Below are 17,236 nucleotides of genomic sequence, written 5' to 3'. Positions count from 1 at the left end.
GTGTATCATTTTTGGTGAAGTATCTGTTCAAATCTTTTGCCCATTTTTTAATTGGGTTGTTTGTTTTATTATTGAGTTTTGAGAATAAATATATTCTTTTTCTTGGATATATTTATATCTAAATATACATTTTTTTCTAGACACAATTTCTTTAGCAAGATATATGATTTGCAAATATTTTCTCCCAGTCTATGGCTTGTCTTCATTCTCACCTCAGGGCCTTTCAAAGAGCAGACACCTTTCTCTCTCTTTTTTTTTTTGTTTTTGTTTTTGTTTTTGGTTTTTTTGTGGTACGTGGGCCTCTCACTGCTGTGGCCTCTCCCGTCGCGGAGCACAGGCTCCGCACGCGCAGGCTCAGAGGCCATGGCTCACCAGCCCAGCTGCTCCGCGGCATGTGGGATCTCTGAGGCCATGGCTCACCGACCCAGCCGCTCCGCGGCACGTGGGATCCTCCCGGGCCGGGGCACGAACCCGGTGCCCCAGGACACCCCTGCATCCCCCTGCATCGGCAGGCGGACTCTCAACCACTGCGCCACCAGGGAAGCCCCCCTTTTTTTTTTTAAACATCTTTATTGGAGTATAATTGCTTTACAGTGTTGTGTTGGTTTCTGCTTTATAACAAAGTGAATCAGTTATACATATACACATATCCCCGTATCTCCTCCCTCTTGCGTCTCCCTCCAACCCTCCCTATCCCAGCCCTCTAGGTGGTCACAAAGCACCGAGCTGATCTCCCTGTGCTATGCAGCAGCTTCCCACTAGCTATCTATTTGACATTTGGTAGTGTATATATGTCCATGCCACTGTCTCACTTCATCTCAGCTTACCCTTCCCACTCCCCGTGTCCTCAAGTCCATTCTCTACGTCTGCATCTTTATTCCTGTCCTGCCCCTAGGTTATTCAGAACCATTTTTTTTTCTAGATTCCATACATATGTGTTAGCATACAGTATTTGTTTTTCTCTTTCTGACTTAACTTCACTCTGTATGACAGACTCTAGGTCCATCCACCTCACTACAAATAACTCAATTTCGTTTTTTTATGGCTGAGTAATATTCCATTGTATATATATGTGCCACATCTTCTTTATCCATTCATCTGTCGATGGACACTTAGGTTGCTTCCATGTCCTGGCTATTGTAAATAGAGCTGCAATGAACATTGTGGTACATGACTCTTTTTGAATTATGGTTTTCTCAGGGTGTATGCCCAGTAGTGGGATTGCTGGGCTGTATGGTAGTTCTTTTTTTTGCAGAATTAAGTTCTTCTAATAGATTGCATATATAGATGTTTAGCCATACTCTTTTATCAAGTCTTTAAGAGTAGAATTTTATATCCAATTTACGCTTCAGATATCATCTTTCCTATTTGTTACAGTAAGGTCTTCTATCCAAATATCCACTTGTACACTGAGAGCTTTAAGAAAAAACAGGACACAGAGGGAGTTGCCATTTTTAGCAGCAATGAAATATCACTAACGCCTTTTAACGTACCAAATTCAAGTCACTATCAGAGGTGAGTGCACCACAAAGTCACCAGGTACAAAATTGCTAGTTATTTTTAAATTAATAACTTGAAATTACCCCTGCCCCCCACCCCATTACATCCCATCTTTTTATAAACAGCAAACATTTTGCTATTTTATACATAGGCTTGCAGGCTTGTTTCAATAGGAAAGTGTTAATTCATTTGCACATTTTTAAAATCAGTTATGTAGTACTACAATAAATGTCCAGTAATCTACACAGGAACAATCTTTGATGATGAAAATGACGAAGATTGAATAAGGCTATCGATTACCTTATCTTATTTACATATAAAGAATAGATACCCAATTGTGAGGAAGAGACAGAAATCGGACAAATACTCATAGGTGTAAAAATTACATCTACCTCTGAGCTTATTCTGTAAATGAGACATTTTAAATAGGCCTGTAGCCCATGCCAGTTTTTTCCTCGGAAAAAGAAAAGCTGCCTTCATGACATCCCCTCTTGTTTCAGATTTCCACAGTGTCACTTGAACTTTTAGTCAGAAACTTACTTTCTTCAAAAAATAAAGAAAATACTCCCTGCCCCCCAAGTTACCTCCCTCCCCCACCAAAATCCTTCTGGATTCATTTTCAGTGCCAAGTTGCATGATCAGGTCCCACCTCCTGGGGTTTTTTTTGTCCATCTATTGATCAGTTAGTTTAGAGTGGGTAACATGAACCAGTTCTGGAACCGCTACTAGGAGGAACACAAGCTCTTCACTACAATCACACTGCAGGAAAGTGGTAACTCAATTCATCCCTGGTGCCGGGCCTCCAAAACTGAAAGAACTTGGCACAACTGGAGCACTGAATTTGTATCCTCCATGCTTCTCAATCATTTTGGATTCATGGGCTGCTCTTCTTTGATCAGCTAGAGTTGCTATATCCTGTAACAGGTTTCTTTGTTCTTCATTAAGACCATGAGTCAGAGCCTGATACCACACGGGATTACGATTTTGTATAGTTCAAATATAGCTTTAACTATCTGATACTCATCAACAGGGTTATCTTCATCATCAATGCTTGTGGAATAGCCTTCCAGGGCAGTTTCTTCAGCATCATCTTCTTCCCAGTCTTCATCATGTCCATCTTCGCCCGCTTGCTTAGCCAGGATCTCCAGATATTCTTGTCCATCTTCATCAATATCATCTTCATCACTCCCCGGTTCCTCCGATTTCATCATCATCTTCAGCTTCATCATCACCATCACTGTCTTTCTCCTGTTCTGCATGGCAGTCATATGCTCTTTTTAATCCATTAAATAAAAGAATTAAAAACTGGCAAAATCTGTCCAGAAACCTGATTTAAGACTTGTGGTATTTGTTCCATATCAATAAGAGCACATAGGCCCAGAACACACATCTTTCTGTCATGAAGCCCCAAGAAACAATCAACATCATTAAGCCACTGTGTAATAAAGTGATCTGTAACTGGTTCAATATTATTAGGGAAGCGAAAATGTTCTAAGGTGTTGAGAAGTAGGTGTGGATTATAATACAAAGCTGCAACGGCAACTTGCAGGCACATTGTTCGAAGTTCACTTGTCTTCACCTCTCTCGTCAGTCTCTCTAATGCCGCTTCCACGAACAAGGGAATACACTGGTCAGTGCCACGCCCTTTGCACCACAGAATTATCACCTCTAACAATTTTGCTGCATGACATTCTGCATCTTCTGCAACTCCTGTAAGAACCTTTTTGCACATACTGTATATCATTTCAAGGTACTTGGTATTAGACGGAAGTATGTCTGTATCAACTGTTGCATAATTATGAAGCAGAGGCGTCATATCTGTAAAGTAATCAAAGCCATCTTGCTGAAAAACCTCAAATACCAGAGGTAGTAGCTGCCACATCTGTGGAGACACTTGCTGACATGTCAAACCATTTGCTAAAGAGAAGATCTCCTCATAGAATTCTAAGACATGCTGTTGTAAAACAGTTCCAGTGACCTGTAAGCAGATTCCTTCAAGCTGCTGGGTTATTTCTTTGTGATCTTCAACTACACTAAGAAGTGTGTCGATGGTATTCAGGATTCCCATAGCAGTAGCTGCTTTGTCATCACTTCCTTCTTCATCTGGCCCAGTCTGGATTACTTGATTAAATGTCATTGCCAAATGTTGTGTCATTTCTACTGCAATAGGAGTAACTTCTTCACTGTGCTCGCAGATCATTTTCTGAATTCCATTGGTAAGATCATCATTTTCTGCTTCTCTTATAATATGAAGAAAAGCCTGCATGACAGGTTGGATGAATGGTGTGACGTATTCTTTAGCTTTCTCTTGACTGCCGATCAGCACTTGAAGTGCAATGGCAGCTTCCACTTGAACAGGCATTTCCCTATCATCAATCAGACATCTTCGTGTCAGCTCTAGGGCTGTTTGCAGGTTCTGGTCACTTTGAACTTCACTTCACAAAAATAGTGAAGGACCCAGCAAGCTCTCGCTCTCATGTAGCCTAGTTCACTGCTGAAGAGAGGGAATACATGATTCTGCAACATATATTCCATCTGATCTTTGTAGATCTTGCTCTTCAGAAGTATTTCAGCTAAAGAGCCAATCATATGCAGGGCTCCATCTTTTTTTCGAGGATCAGCATTTGGTTCTGTAAGAATCTGGTAGCAAAATCCCATAGTCCTTTGTAGTACCTCTTTCCTCTTACTACAAGCTGTAAACAAAAGTGTCTGGGCAGCAGTGGTAGGAGAGATGAAATCCTCAAACACATCAAACTTCATGCATATCTATTCACAGGGGTCTTCTTGCCAAAGTTCCTCATCAGCATCTGTATAGCACATCAATGGAAAAATAACATCTTGGATAATGCCTTGTATATGAGGCTTCAGATTCTTCCGGGTGAGAGCATGAGAAACTCCTTGATTAATATAATTTAATGTCTGTTGTAAAACTCGAGGAGCCATATATTGCTTCTCCTTGTACTGATATAACACCTTCAATAAAACTTGTTGGACATCAACAGCAAATACCTTCAGAAATACTTCAGCAAATTCATTGTACTCCTTGGAAACATTGCCAGGGCTTCCATATCTTTCAAAAAGCCTTGCTGGGCTTCCCTGGTGGCGCAGTGGTTGAGAATCTGCCTGCTAATGCGGGGGATACGGGTTCGAGCCCTGGTCTGGGAAGATCCCACATGCCACGGAGCAACTAGGCCCGTGAGCCACAACTACTGAACCTGCGCGTCTGGAGCCTGTGCTCCGCAACAAGAGAGGCCATGATAGTGAGAGGCCTGCGCACCGTGATGAAGAGTGGCCCCCACTTGCCGCAACTAGAGAAAGCCCTCGCACAGAAATGAAGACCCAACGCAGCCAAAAATAAATAAATACATTTAAAAATAAATTAAAAAATACTCCTGTTCTCTGTTTAAAAAAAAAAAATGCTTTGCCGAAAACCTTCAGGGAGCACAAGGCTTAAAAAAAAAAAAAGGCTTGCTAAGATACGTAAAGCCCACTTCTTACATTTCCACCATGGTAACTTTTTTTTTTTTTAAACATCTTTATTGGAGTATAATTGCTTTACAGTGTTGTGTTGGTTTCTGCTTTATAACAAAGTGAATCAGTTATACATATACACATATCCCCGTATCTCCTCCCTCTTGCGTCTCCCTCCAACCCTCCCTATCCCAGCCCTCTAGGTGGTCACAAAGCACCGAGCTGATCTCCCTGTGCTATGCAGCAGCTTCCCACTAGCTATCTATTTGACATTTGGTAGTGTATATATGTCCATGCCACTGTCTCACTTCATCTCAGCTTACCCTTCCCACTCCCCGTGTCCTCAAGTCCATTCTCTACGTCTGCATCTTTATTCCTGTCCTGCCCCTAGGTTATTCAGAACCATTTTTTTTTCTAGATTCCATACATATGTGTTAGCATACAGTATTTGTTTTTCTCTTTCTGACTTAACTTCACTCTGTATGACAGACTCTAGGTCCATCCACCTCACTACAAATAACTCAATTTCGTTTTTTTATGGCTGAGTAATATTCCATTGTATATATATGTGCCACATCTTCTTTATCCATTCATCTGTCGATGGACACTTAGGTTGCTTCCATGTCCTGGCTATTGTAAATAGAGCTGCAATGAACATTGTGGTACATGACTCTTTTTGAATTATGGTTTTCTCAGGGTGTATGCCCAGTAGTGGGATTGCTGGGCTGTATGGTAGTTCTTTTTTTTGCAGAATTAAGTTCTTCTAATAGATTGCATATATAGATGTTTAGCCATACTCTTTTATCAAGTCTTTAAGAGTAGAATTTTATATCCAATTTACGCTTCAGATATCATCTTTCCTATTTGTTACAGTAAGGTCTTCTATCCAAATATCCACTTGTACACTGAGAGCTTTAAGAAAAAACAGGACACAGAGGGAGTTGCCATTTTTAGCAGCAATGAAATATCACTAACGCCTTTTAACGTACCAAATTCAAGTCACTATCAGAGGTGAGTGCACCACAAAGTCACCAGGTACAAAATTGCTAGTTATTTTTAAATTAATAACTTGAAATTACCCCTGCCCCCCACCCCATTACATCCCATCTTTTTATAAACAGCAAACATTTTGCTATTTTATACATAGGCTTGCAGGCTTGTTTCAATAGGAAAGTGTTAATTCATTTGCACATTTTTAAAATCAGTTATGTAGTACTACAATAAATGTCCAATAATCTACACAGGAACAATCTTTGATGATGAAAATGACGAAGATTGAATAAGGCTATCGATTACCTTATCTTATTTACATATAAAGAATAGATACCCAATTGTGAGGAAGAGACAGAAATCGGACAAATACTCATAGGTGTAAAAATTACATCTACCTCTGAGCTTATTCTGTAAATGAGACATTTTAAATAGGCCTGTAGCCCATGCCAGTTTTTTCCTCGGAAAAAGAAAAGCTGCCTTCATGACATCCCCTCTTGTTTCAGATTTCCACAGTGTCACTTGAACTTTTAGTCAGAAACTTACTTTCTTCAAAAAATAAAGAAAATACTCCCTGCCCCCCAAGTTACCTCCCTCCCCCACCAAAATCCTTCTGGATTCATTTTCAGTGCCAAGTTGCATGATCAGGTCCCACCTCCTGGGGTTTTTTTTGTCCATCTATTGATCAGTTAGTTTAGAGTGGGTAACATGAACCAGTTCTGGAACCGCTACTAGGAGGAACACAAGCTCTTCACTACAATCACACTGCAGGAAAGTGGTAACTCAATTCATCCCTGGTGCCGGGCCTCCAAAACTGAAAGAACTTGGCACAACTGGAGCACTGAATTTGTATCCTCCATGCTTCTCAATCATTTTGGATTCATGGGCTGCTCTTCTTTGATCAGCTAGAGTTGCTATATCCTGTAACAGGTTTCTTTGTTCTTCATTAAGACCATGAGTCAGAGCCTGATACCACACGGGATTACGATTTTGTATAGTTCAAATATAGCTTTAACTATCTGATACTCATCAACAGGGTTATCTTCATCATCAATGCTTGTGGAATAGCCTTCCAGGGCAGTTTCTTCAGCATCATCTTCTTCCCAGTCTTCATCATGTCCATCTTCGCCCGCTTGCTTAGCCAGGATCTCCAGATATTCTTGTCCATCTTCATCAATATCATCTTCATCACTCCCCGGTTCCTCCGATTTCATCATCATCTTCAGCTTCATCATCACCATCACTGTCTTTCTCCTGTTCTGCATGGCAGTCATATGCTCTTTTTAATCCATTAAATAAAAGAATTAAAAACTGGCAAAATCTGTCCAGAAACCTGATTTAAGACTTGTGGTATTTGTTCCATATCAATAAGAGCACATAGGCCCAGAACACACATCTTTCTGTCATGAAGCCCCAAGAAACAATCAACATCATTAAGCCACTGTGTAATAAAGTGATCTGTAACTGGTTCAATATTATTAGGGAAGCGAAAATGTTCTAAGGTGTTGAGAAGTAGGTGTGGATTATAATACAAAGCTGCAACGGCAACTTGCAGGCACATTGTTCGAAGTTCACTTGTCTTCACCTCTCTCGTCAGTCTCTCTAATGCCGCTTCCACGAACAAGGGAATACACTGGTCAGTGCCACGCCCTTTGCACCACAGAATTATCACCTCTAACAATTTTGCTGCATGACATTCTGCATCTTCTGCAACTCCTGTAAGAACCTTTTTGCACATACTGTATATCATTTCAAGGTACTTGGTATTAGACGGAAGTATGTCTGTATCAACTGTTGCATAATTATGAAGCAGAGGCGTCATATCTGTAAAGTAATCAAAGCCATCTTGCTGAAAAACCTCAAATACCAGAGGTAGTAGCTGCCACATCTGTGGAGACACTTGCTGACATGTCAAACCATTTGCTAAAGAGAAGATCTCCTCATAGAATTCTAAGACATGCTGTTGTAAAACAGTTCCAGTGACCTGTAAGCAGATTCCTTCAAGCTGCTGGGTTATTTCTTTGTGATCTTCAACTACACTAAGAAGTGTGTCGATGGTATTCAGGATTCCCATAGCAGTAGCTGCTTTGTCATCACTTCCTTCTTCATCTGGCCCAGTCTGGATTACTTGATTAAATGTCATTGCCAAATGTTGTGTCATTTCTACTGCAATAGGAGTAACTTCTTCACTGTGCTCGCAGATCATTTTCTGAATTCCATTGGTAAGATCATCATTTTCTGCTTCTCTTATAATATGAAGAAAAGCCTGCATGACAGGTTGGATGAATGGTGTGACGTATTCTTTAGCTTTCTCTTGACTGCCGATCAGCACTTGAAGTGCAATGGCAGCTTCCACTTGAACAGGCATTTCCCTATCATCAATCAGACATCTTCGTGTCAGCTCTAGGGCTGTTTGCAGGTTCTGGTCACTTTGAACTTCACTTCACAAAAATAGTGAAGGACCCAGCAAGCTCTCGCTCTCATGTAGCCTAGTTCACTGCTGAAGAGAGGGAATACATGATTCTGCAACATATATTCCATCTGATCTTTGTAGATCTTGCTCTTCAGAAGTATTTCAGCTAAAGAGCCAATCATATGCAGGGCTCCATCTTTTTTTCGAGGATCAGCATTTGGTTCTGTAAGAATCTGGTAGCAAAATCCCATAGTCCTTTGTAGTACCTCTTTCCTCTTACTACAAGCTGTAAACAAAAGTGTCTGGGCAGCAGTGGTAGGAGAGATGAAATCCTCAAACACATCAAACTTCATGCATATCTATTCACAGGGGTCTTCTTGCCAAAGTTCCTCATCAGCATCTGTATAGCACATCAATGGAAAAATAACATCTTGGATAATGCCTTGTATATGAGGCTTCAGATTCTTCCGGGTGAGAGCATGAGAAACTCCTTGATTAATATAATTTAATGTCTGTTGTAAAACTCGAGGAGCCATATATTGCTTCTCCTTGTACTGATATAACACCTTCAATAAAACTTGTTGGACATCAACAGCAAATACCTTCAGAAATACTTCAGCAAATTCATTGTACTCCTTGGAAACATTGCCAGGGCTTCCATATCTTTCAAAAAGCCTTGCTGGGCTTCCCTGGTGGCGCAGTGGTTGAGAATCTGCCTGCTAATGCGGGGGATACGGGTTCGAGCCCTGGTCTGGGAAGATCCCACATGCCACGGAGCAACTAGGCCCGTGAGCCACAACTACTGAACCTGCGCGTCTGGAGCCTGTGCTCCGCAACAAGAGAGGCCATGATAGTGAGAGGCCTGCGCACCGTGATGAAGAGTGGCCCCCACTTGCCGCAACTAGAGAAAGCCCTCGCACAGAAATGAAGACCCAACGCAGCCAAAAATAAATAAATACATTTAAAAATAAATTAAAAAATACTCCTGTTCTCTGTTTAAAAAAAAAAAATGCTTTGCCGAAAACCTTCAGGGAGCACAAGGCTTAAAAAAAAAAAAAGGCTTGCTAAGATACGTAAAGCCCACTTCTTACATTTCCACCATGGTAACTTAGGTCTGTCATCTTCTTCAACTTGAAGTGTTTCATCAGGTACATCCCTGTTCACAACAGTCCTTAAAATTTCTATCCATTCTGTCAGGTTCTTTTGGTTTATCAGTATCAACTCCAGTGGTAGTGTATACTGAACAAGAGCATAGAAGATCTTGAAAATTTGTTTCTGGATGAGGACAGATTGATCAGACTGATCAGAAAGAAGCTGGGTAAAACGGTCCTTTAGAACTGGCAGGAAACATTGCACTGCTCCTACCAATGGACTCCGTTCCTCTGGCTTCTTATACCAGAACTACAACTGGCACTCACTCTGACAGAGGCTGGAGCAACAGCTGGAACATTTCCTTAGCAGGAAGATGGGTAGTCATAATTTTTCACAAGCTGATAGAGGCAAAGAAGAATTCCTAGCCAACATGCACTGTTATCAGACTGAAGGTAAAAGCCAATTTTGTCCACAATGGCAGTCCAGCGACTTGGATAATCATGTTTGATAATATGATGAAGGCATGTAGTAAGCTGTACCCTGATGAGCTCAGGAGAGTGGATAATGACTTCTACAATATTTTCTCGACTACAATGTCGATCTTCTTCTAGAAGAGTATAAGGGGATATATCCCCTGGTGACGTTTCCCGATCAGGCCAATACTGTGTTATCATATTTTTCAAATAGATAACACCTGCCTGTCTCACAGGTAAATCCAGTTGTTCTGACATAGTAATCTGAAGCAGTGTTGAAACAAAATTCAGAGACTTGTGTGCGTCACTGAGTTGGCGCTCCATGGCCTCATGCAGGGCTGGGTCCATGGTGCCCCGCAGGGCTTCGATAATGGTGTTGGGGTCCATGGCAGGGTGGACGCAGTCAAACCCAGGGCTCGGGTGCTACTGGCCCAGGAATAGCGCCCCTCACTGCACACATGGACCTGCCATGCTCCGCAGCGGCAACCGGTGCGAAAGGAAAGAGAAGCGCCAAGGCCACGGATAGAACCTCTTCCTCTCGGCGTGGAGGTGGGAGATGCTCCAGCCACTTCCTTTTGGCGTGCCCGTAGAGCCCTTTGGGAGATGTAGTCCACTTGGGCAGTCCGCAGCCCACGTGGCCCGGAGCGACAGCTGGAATCCTGTTAAGTGTCACCCAGAAATGTTCATCAGGAGAGTAGGTGTCCTTAGACCACCCAAGTAAATCAATGGCTCTCTGGTCTTGGAGAACAAAATTAGCCAATTTTCTTGTAAGGGATACATAGGTGGAGCCAAAGTAAACGGTGAGATTATGGGGAGGAGACATTTTTCTTATCCAAGTCCACAGCATGAAGGAAAACAATTGGTATTTCTGCTCCAAGTGCATATATCTGGTCCTCTGACAATATGAGGAGGAGGCAGCACCCCTGGGGTGACTTTTTTCCCTTTAAATCCTTTTATATACTGAATGATCTCCCTGTTGGTTTTCAGGGGGAAATCTTTTTTTTTTTTTTTTTTTTTATACATCAGGTTCTTATTAGTCATCAGTTTTATACACATCAGTGTATACATGTCAGTCCCAATCTCCCAATTCATCACACCACCACCACCCCCGCCCCCCTGTGGCTTTCCCCCCTTGGTTTCCATACGTTTGTTCTGTACATATGTGTCTCAATTTCTGCCCTGCAAACCGGTTCATCTGTACCATTTTTCTAGGTTCCACATATATGCGTTAATATATGATATTTGTTTTTCTTTTTATGTCTTCACTCTGTATGACAGTCTCTGGATCCACCCACGTCTCAACAAATGACAAATTTTCGTTCCTTTTTATGGCTGAGTAATATTCCACTGTATATATGTACCACTACTTCTTTATCCATTTGTCTGTTGATGGGCATTTAGGTTGCTTCCATGACCTGGCAATTGTAAATAGTGCTGCAGTGAACATTGGGGTGCATGTGTCTTTTTGAATTGTGGTTTTCTCAGGTATATGCCCAGCAGTGGGATTGCTGGATCATATGGTAATTCGATTTTTAGTTTTTTAAGGAACCTCCATACTGTTCTCCATAGTGGCTGTATCAGTTTACATTCCCACCAACCGTGAAAGAGGGTTCCCTTTTCTCCACATCCTCTCCAGCATTTGCTGTTTGTAGATTATCTGATGAAGCCCATTCTAACTGCTGTGAGGTGATACCTCATTGTAGTTTTGATTTGATTTCCCTAATAATTAATGATGTTGAGCAGCTTTTCATGTGCCTCTTGGCCATCTGTATGTCTTCTTTGGAGAAATGTCTATTTAGGTCTCCTGCCCATTTTTGGATTGGGTTGTTTGTTTTTTTAATATTGAGCTGCATGAGCTGTTTATATATTTTGGAGATTAATCCTTTGTCTGTTGATTCGTTTGCGAATATTTTCTCCCATTCTGAGGGTTGTCTTTTCATCTTGTTTATGGTTTCCTTTGCTGTGCAAAAGCTTTGAAGTTTCATTAGGTCCCAGTTGTTTATTTTTGTTTTTATTCCCATTACTCTAGGAGGTGGATCGAAAAAGACCTTGCTGTCATTTATGTCAAAGAGTGTTCTTCCTATGTTTTCCTCTAAGAGTTTTATAATGTTTGATCTTGCATTTAGGTCTCTAATATATTTTGAGTTTATTTTGGTGTATGGTGTTAGGGAGTGTTCTAATTTCATTCTTTTACATGTAGGTGTCCAGTTTTCCCAGCACCACTTATTGAAGAGGCTGTCTTTTCTCCACTGTATATCCTTGCCTCCTTTGTCATAGATTAGTTGACCATAGGTGTGTGGAGTTATCTCTGGGCTTTCTATCCTGTTCCATTGATCTAAGTTTCTGTTTTTGTGCCAGTATCATATTGTCTTTATTACTGTAGCATTGTAGTATAGTCTGAAGTCAGGGAGTCTAATTCCTCCATTTTCTTTCATCAGTGTCTTATAGTTTTCTGCATACAGGTCTTTGGTCTCCCTAGGTAGGTTTATTCCTAGGTATTTTATTCTTTCTCTTGCAATGGTAAATGGGAGTATTTCCTTAATTTCTCTTTCAGATTTTTCATCATTAGTGTATAGGAATGCAAGAGATTTCTGTGCATTAATTTTGTATCCTGCAACCTTACCAAATTCATTGATTAGCTCTACTAGTTTTCTGGTGGCATCTTTAGGATTCTCTATGTATAGTATATGTCATCTGCAAACAGTTTTTACTTCTTCTTTTCCAGTTTGTATTCTCTTTATTTCTTTTTCTTCTCTGATCACCGAGGCTAGGACTTCCAAAGCTATGTTGAGTAATAGTGGTGAGAGTGGACATCCTTGACTTGTTCCTGCTCTTAGAGGTAATGATTTCAGTTTTTCACCATTGAGAATGATGTTTGCTGTGGGTTTGTCATACATGGCCTTTATTATGTTGAGGTAGTTTTTTTTTTTTTTTTTTTTTTTTTTTTTTTGTGGTACGCGGGCCCTCACTGCTGTGGCCTCTCCGGTCGCGAGCACAGGCTCCGGATGCGCAGGCTCAGCGGCCATGGCTCACGGGCCCAGCCGCTCCACGGCATGTGGGATCTTCCCGGACCGGGGCACGAAGCTGTGTCCCCTGCATCGGCAGGCAGATTCTCAACCACTGCGCCACCAAGGAAGCCCGATCATATGATTTTATTCTTCAATTTGTTAACATGATGTATCACATTGATTGATTTGTGTATGTTGAAGAATCCTTGCATCCCTGGGATAAATCCCACTTGATCATGGTGTTTGATCCTTTTAATGTGTTGTTGGATTCTGTTTACTAGCATTTTGTTGAGGATTTTTGCATCTATATTCATCAGTGATATTGGTCTGTAGTTTTCTTTTTTTGTAGTATCTTTGTCTGGTTTTGGTATCAGGGTGATGGTGGCCTCCTAGAATTAGTTTGGGAGTATTCCTTCCTCTGCAATTTTTTGGAAGAGTTTGAGAAGGATGGGTGTTAGCTCTTCTCTAAATGTTTGATAGAATTCACCTGTGAAGCCATCTGGTCCTGGACTTTTGTTTTTTGGAAGATTTTTTTTTTATGATTTTTTTTTTTTTTTTCCCAGTACGCGGGCCTTTCACTGTTGTGGCCTCTCCCGTTGCGGAGCACAGGCTCCGGACGCGCAGGCTCAGCGGCCATGGCTCACGGGCCCAGCCGCTCTGCGGCATGTGGGATCTTCCCGGACCGGGGCACGAACCCGTGTCCCCTGCATCGGCAGGTGGACTCTCAACCACTGCGCCACCAGGGAAGCCCTGGAAGATTTTTAATCACAGTTTCAATTTCATTACTTGTGATCGGTCTGTTCATATTTTCTATTTCTTCCTGGTTCAGTCTTGGAAGGTTACACTTTCTAAGAAAGTGTCTATTCCTTCCAGGTTGTCCATTTCATTGGCATAGAGTTGCTTGTAGTAGTCTCTTAGGATGCTTTGTATTTCTGCAGTGTCTGTTGTAAGTTCTCCTTTTTCATTTCTAGTTTTATTGATTTGAATCCTCTCCCTCTTTTCCTTGATGAGTCTGGCTAATGGTTTATCAATTTTATTTAACTTCTCAAAGAAACAGCTTTTAGTTTTACTGATCTTTGCTATTGTTTTCTTTGTTTCTATTTCATTTATTTCTGCTCTGATGTTTATGATTTCTTTCTTTTGCTAACTTTGGGTTTCGTTTGTTCTTCTTTATCTGGTTCCTTTAGGTGTAAGGTTATATTATTTATTTGAGATTTTTCTTGTTTCTTGAGGTAGGCTTGTATAGCTATAAACTTCCCTCTTGGAACTGCTTTTGCTGCATCCCATAGGTTTCGGATATATGTTTGTTCCTATGACCATTTTCTTAATTGTTTTGCGTTTGTTTTTGTAAGTCCTTTTCTTCTCTTGTGTTTCCTACTTAGAGAAGTTCCTTTAGCATTTGATGTAGAGCTGGTTTGGTGGTGCTGAATTGTTTTAGCTTTTGCTTGTCTGTAAAGCTTTTGATTTCTCCATCGAATCTGAATGAGATCTTTGCTGGGTAGAGTAATCTTGGTTGTAGTTTCTTTCCTTTCATCACTTTAATTATATCATGCCACTCCCTTCTGGCTTGTAGATTTTCTGCTGAGAAATCAGCTGTTAATCTTATGGGACTTTCCTTGTATGTTATTTGTCATTTTTCTCTTGCTGCTTTTAATAATTTTTCTTTAATTTTTGCCAGTTTTGTTACTGTGGGTCTCGGCATGTTTCTCCTTGGGTTCATTCTGTATGGGACTCACTGTGCTTCCTGGACTTGGGTGGCTATTTCCTTTCCCATGTTAGGGATGTTTTAGACTATAATCTCTTCGAATATTTTCTCGGGTCCTTTCTCTCTCTCTTCTCCTTCTGGGACCCCTGTAATGCGAACGTTGTTACGTTTAATGTGGTCAAAGAGGTCTCTTAGGCTGTGTTCATTTCTTTTCATTCTATTTTCTTTATTCTGTTCCACAGCAGTGAATTCCACCATTCTGTCTTCCAGGTCACTTATCCGTTCTTCTGCCTCAGTTATTCTGCTATTGATTCCTTCTAGTGTAGTTTTCATTTCAGTTATTTTATTGTTCATCTCTGTTTTTTTGTTCTTTAATTCTTCTAGATCTTTGTTAAACATTTCTTGCATCTTCTGAATCTTTGCCTCCATTCTTCTTCCGAGGTCCTAGGTCATGTTCACTATCATTATTCTGAATTCTTTTTCTGGAAGTTTTCCTATCTCCACTTCATTTAGTTGGTGAATGTGGTTTTTGTTCCACAGGCTGCAGGATTGTAGTTCTTCTTGCTTCTCATGTCTGCCCTCTGGTGGATGAGGGTATCTAAGAGGCTTGTGCAGGTTTTCTGGTCGGAGGGACTGGTGGTGGGTAGAGCTGGGTGTTGCTCTGGTGGGCAGAGCTCAGTAAAACTTTAATCCGCTTGACTCCTGATGGGTGGGGCTGGGTTCCCTCCCTGTTGGTTGTTTGGCCTTAGGCAACCCAACAATGGAGCTTACCTGTGCTCTTTGGTGGGGCTAATGGCAGACTCTGGGAAGGCTCACGTCAAAGAGTACTTCCCAGAACTTCTGCTGCCAGTGTCCTTGTCCCTACGGTGAGCCACAGCCCTCCCCACCCCCCCGCCGCCACTTCTGCAGGAGACCCTCCAACACTAGCAGGTAGGTCTGGTTCAGTATCCCCTGGGTTCACTGCTCCTTCCCCTGGGTCCTGATGCACACACTACTTTTGTGTGCCCTTCAAGAGTGGGGTCTCTGTTTCCCCCAGTCCTGTCAAAGTCCTGCAATCAAATCCCACTAGGCTTCAAAGTCTGTTTCGCTAGGAATTCCTCCTCCTGTTGCTGGACCCCCAGTTTGGGAAGCCTGACATGGGGCTCAGAACCTTCACTCCAGTGGGTGGACTTCTGTGGTATAAGTGTTCTCCAGTCTGTGAGTCACCCGCCCAGCTGTTATGGGATTTGATTTTGCTGTGATTGCAACCCTCCTACTGTCTCATTGTGGCTTCTCCTTTGTCTTTGGATGTGGGGTATCTTTTTTGGTGAGTTCCAGTGTCTTCTTGTCAATGATTGTCCAGCAGCTAGTTGTGATTCAGGTGTTCTCACAAGAGGGAGTGAGAGCAAGTCTTTCTACTCTGCCATCTTGGTTCCCCTCTCGGTAGTTTTATTTTTAGTTTTTTAAGAACTTCCATACTGTTCTCCATAGTGGATGTATCAATTTACATTCCCACTAACAGTGCAAGAGGGTTCCTTTTTCTCCACACCCTCTCCAGCATTTATTGTTTGTAGAGTTTTTGGTGATGGCCATTCTGACAGGTGTGAGGTGATACTTCATTGTAGTTTTGATTTGCATTTCTCTAATGATTAGTGATGTTGAGCATCCTTTCATGTGTTTGTTGGCAATCTGTGTATCTTCTTTGGAGAAATGAAAAGCAGACATCTTTAATTTGGATAAAGTACAACTGACTGATCTATTTTCTGTATTATGGTTTTGGAGTTATATCTAAAAAATATTTGCCTAAACGAGCGTTACAGCAATTTTATATTTTCTTCCAGAATGTTTATTATTCTGTGTTCTACATTTAGGTGTAGGGTTTTTTTTGAATGAATTTTTATGTGGTATACATTATGGATCAAAGCTCATTTTACTACATATGGTATCCAGTTCCTGCATATGGGTATTCAGTCGTTTCAGAACCACTTTCTGAAAGACTATCTTTTCTCAGTTGAATTGCCTTTCACCCTTGTCAAAAAACTAGTTGTCTGTATGTGTGTAGGTCTATTTCTGTAATCTTTTCTGTTCTATTGATCTATTTGTGTATTTCCATGCCAATACCACACTGCTTTCATTAATGTAGCTTATATCCATCTTGAAAACAAGTAGTGTTACCCTGCTTTTTTAAAAGTTATTTTGGGTATTCTAGTTCTTTATATTTCCATATGAATTTTAGAATGAGCTCAGTGAATCTCTATTTTTAAATTCTTTTTCTCATTGTTTCATTTTGATAATTTCTATTGCCATGTCTTTGAGTCCACTAAGTATTTTCTTCTGCAATGACTAATCTACTGTTCATACAATTCAGTGTACTTTTCATCTCAAACATTGTAGTTTTCATCTCTAAAATTTTTATTTTATCTTTTTTGTATCTTCCATGTTTCTCCTTTAACTTTTAAAAATATGGAAAACAATTATATAATAACTGTTGTAATATTATTGACTCCTAATTCTAACATCTGTGTCATTCCTGGGTCAGTTTCAGTTGATTTATTTTGATCCATTTTTATTCCTTAAAATGGGTCACATTTTCCTGCTACTTTGC

At 40.9% G+C, this 17,236-nt stretch overlaps 1 protein-coding gene and 1 pseudogene across 1 annotated transcript; both read right to left on the bottom strand.

The window, feature by feature from the left end:
- Window positions 1-2,204: 2,204 nt before the first annotated feature.
- On the bottom strand, window positions 2,205-4,586 carry LOC112414193 (importin-7 pseudogene; annotated as a pseudogene).
- A 2,085-nt stretch (window positions 4,587-6,671) lies between these two features.
- Window positions 6,672-10,326, bottom strand: LOC112414186 (importin-7-like). The gene is given in 7 exon segments (XM_024766501.1): window positions 6,672-6,962; window positions 6,965-7,169; window positions 7,171-7,266; window positions 7,268-8,391; window positions 8,394-9,053; window positions 9,436-9,770; window positions 9,848-10,326. Coding segments are annotated over 7 exon segments (3,117 nt in total). The 3' UTR covers window positions 6,672-6,744.
- Window positions 10,327-17,236: the final 6,910 nt, after the last annotated feature.

Source organism: Neophocaena asiaeorientalis, unplaced genomic scaffold (assembly GCF_003031525.2).
Source record: "Neophocaena asiaeorientalis asiaeorientalis breed wild unplaced genomic scaffold, Neophocaena_asiaeorientalis_V1.1 scaffold113, whole genome shotgun sequence".
Lineage (NCBI taxonomy): Eukaryota > Metazoa > Chordata > Mammalia > Artiodactyla > Phocoenidae > Neophocaena > Neophocaena asiaeorientalis.
Note: the sequence above shows the minus strand (reverse complement) of the source record. Positions and strands in the feature narration are given on the sequence as shown.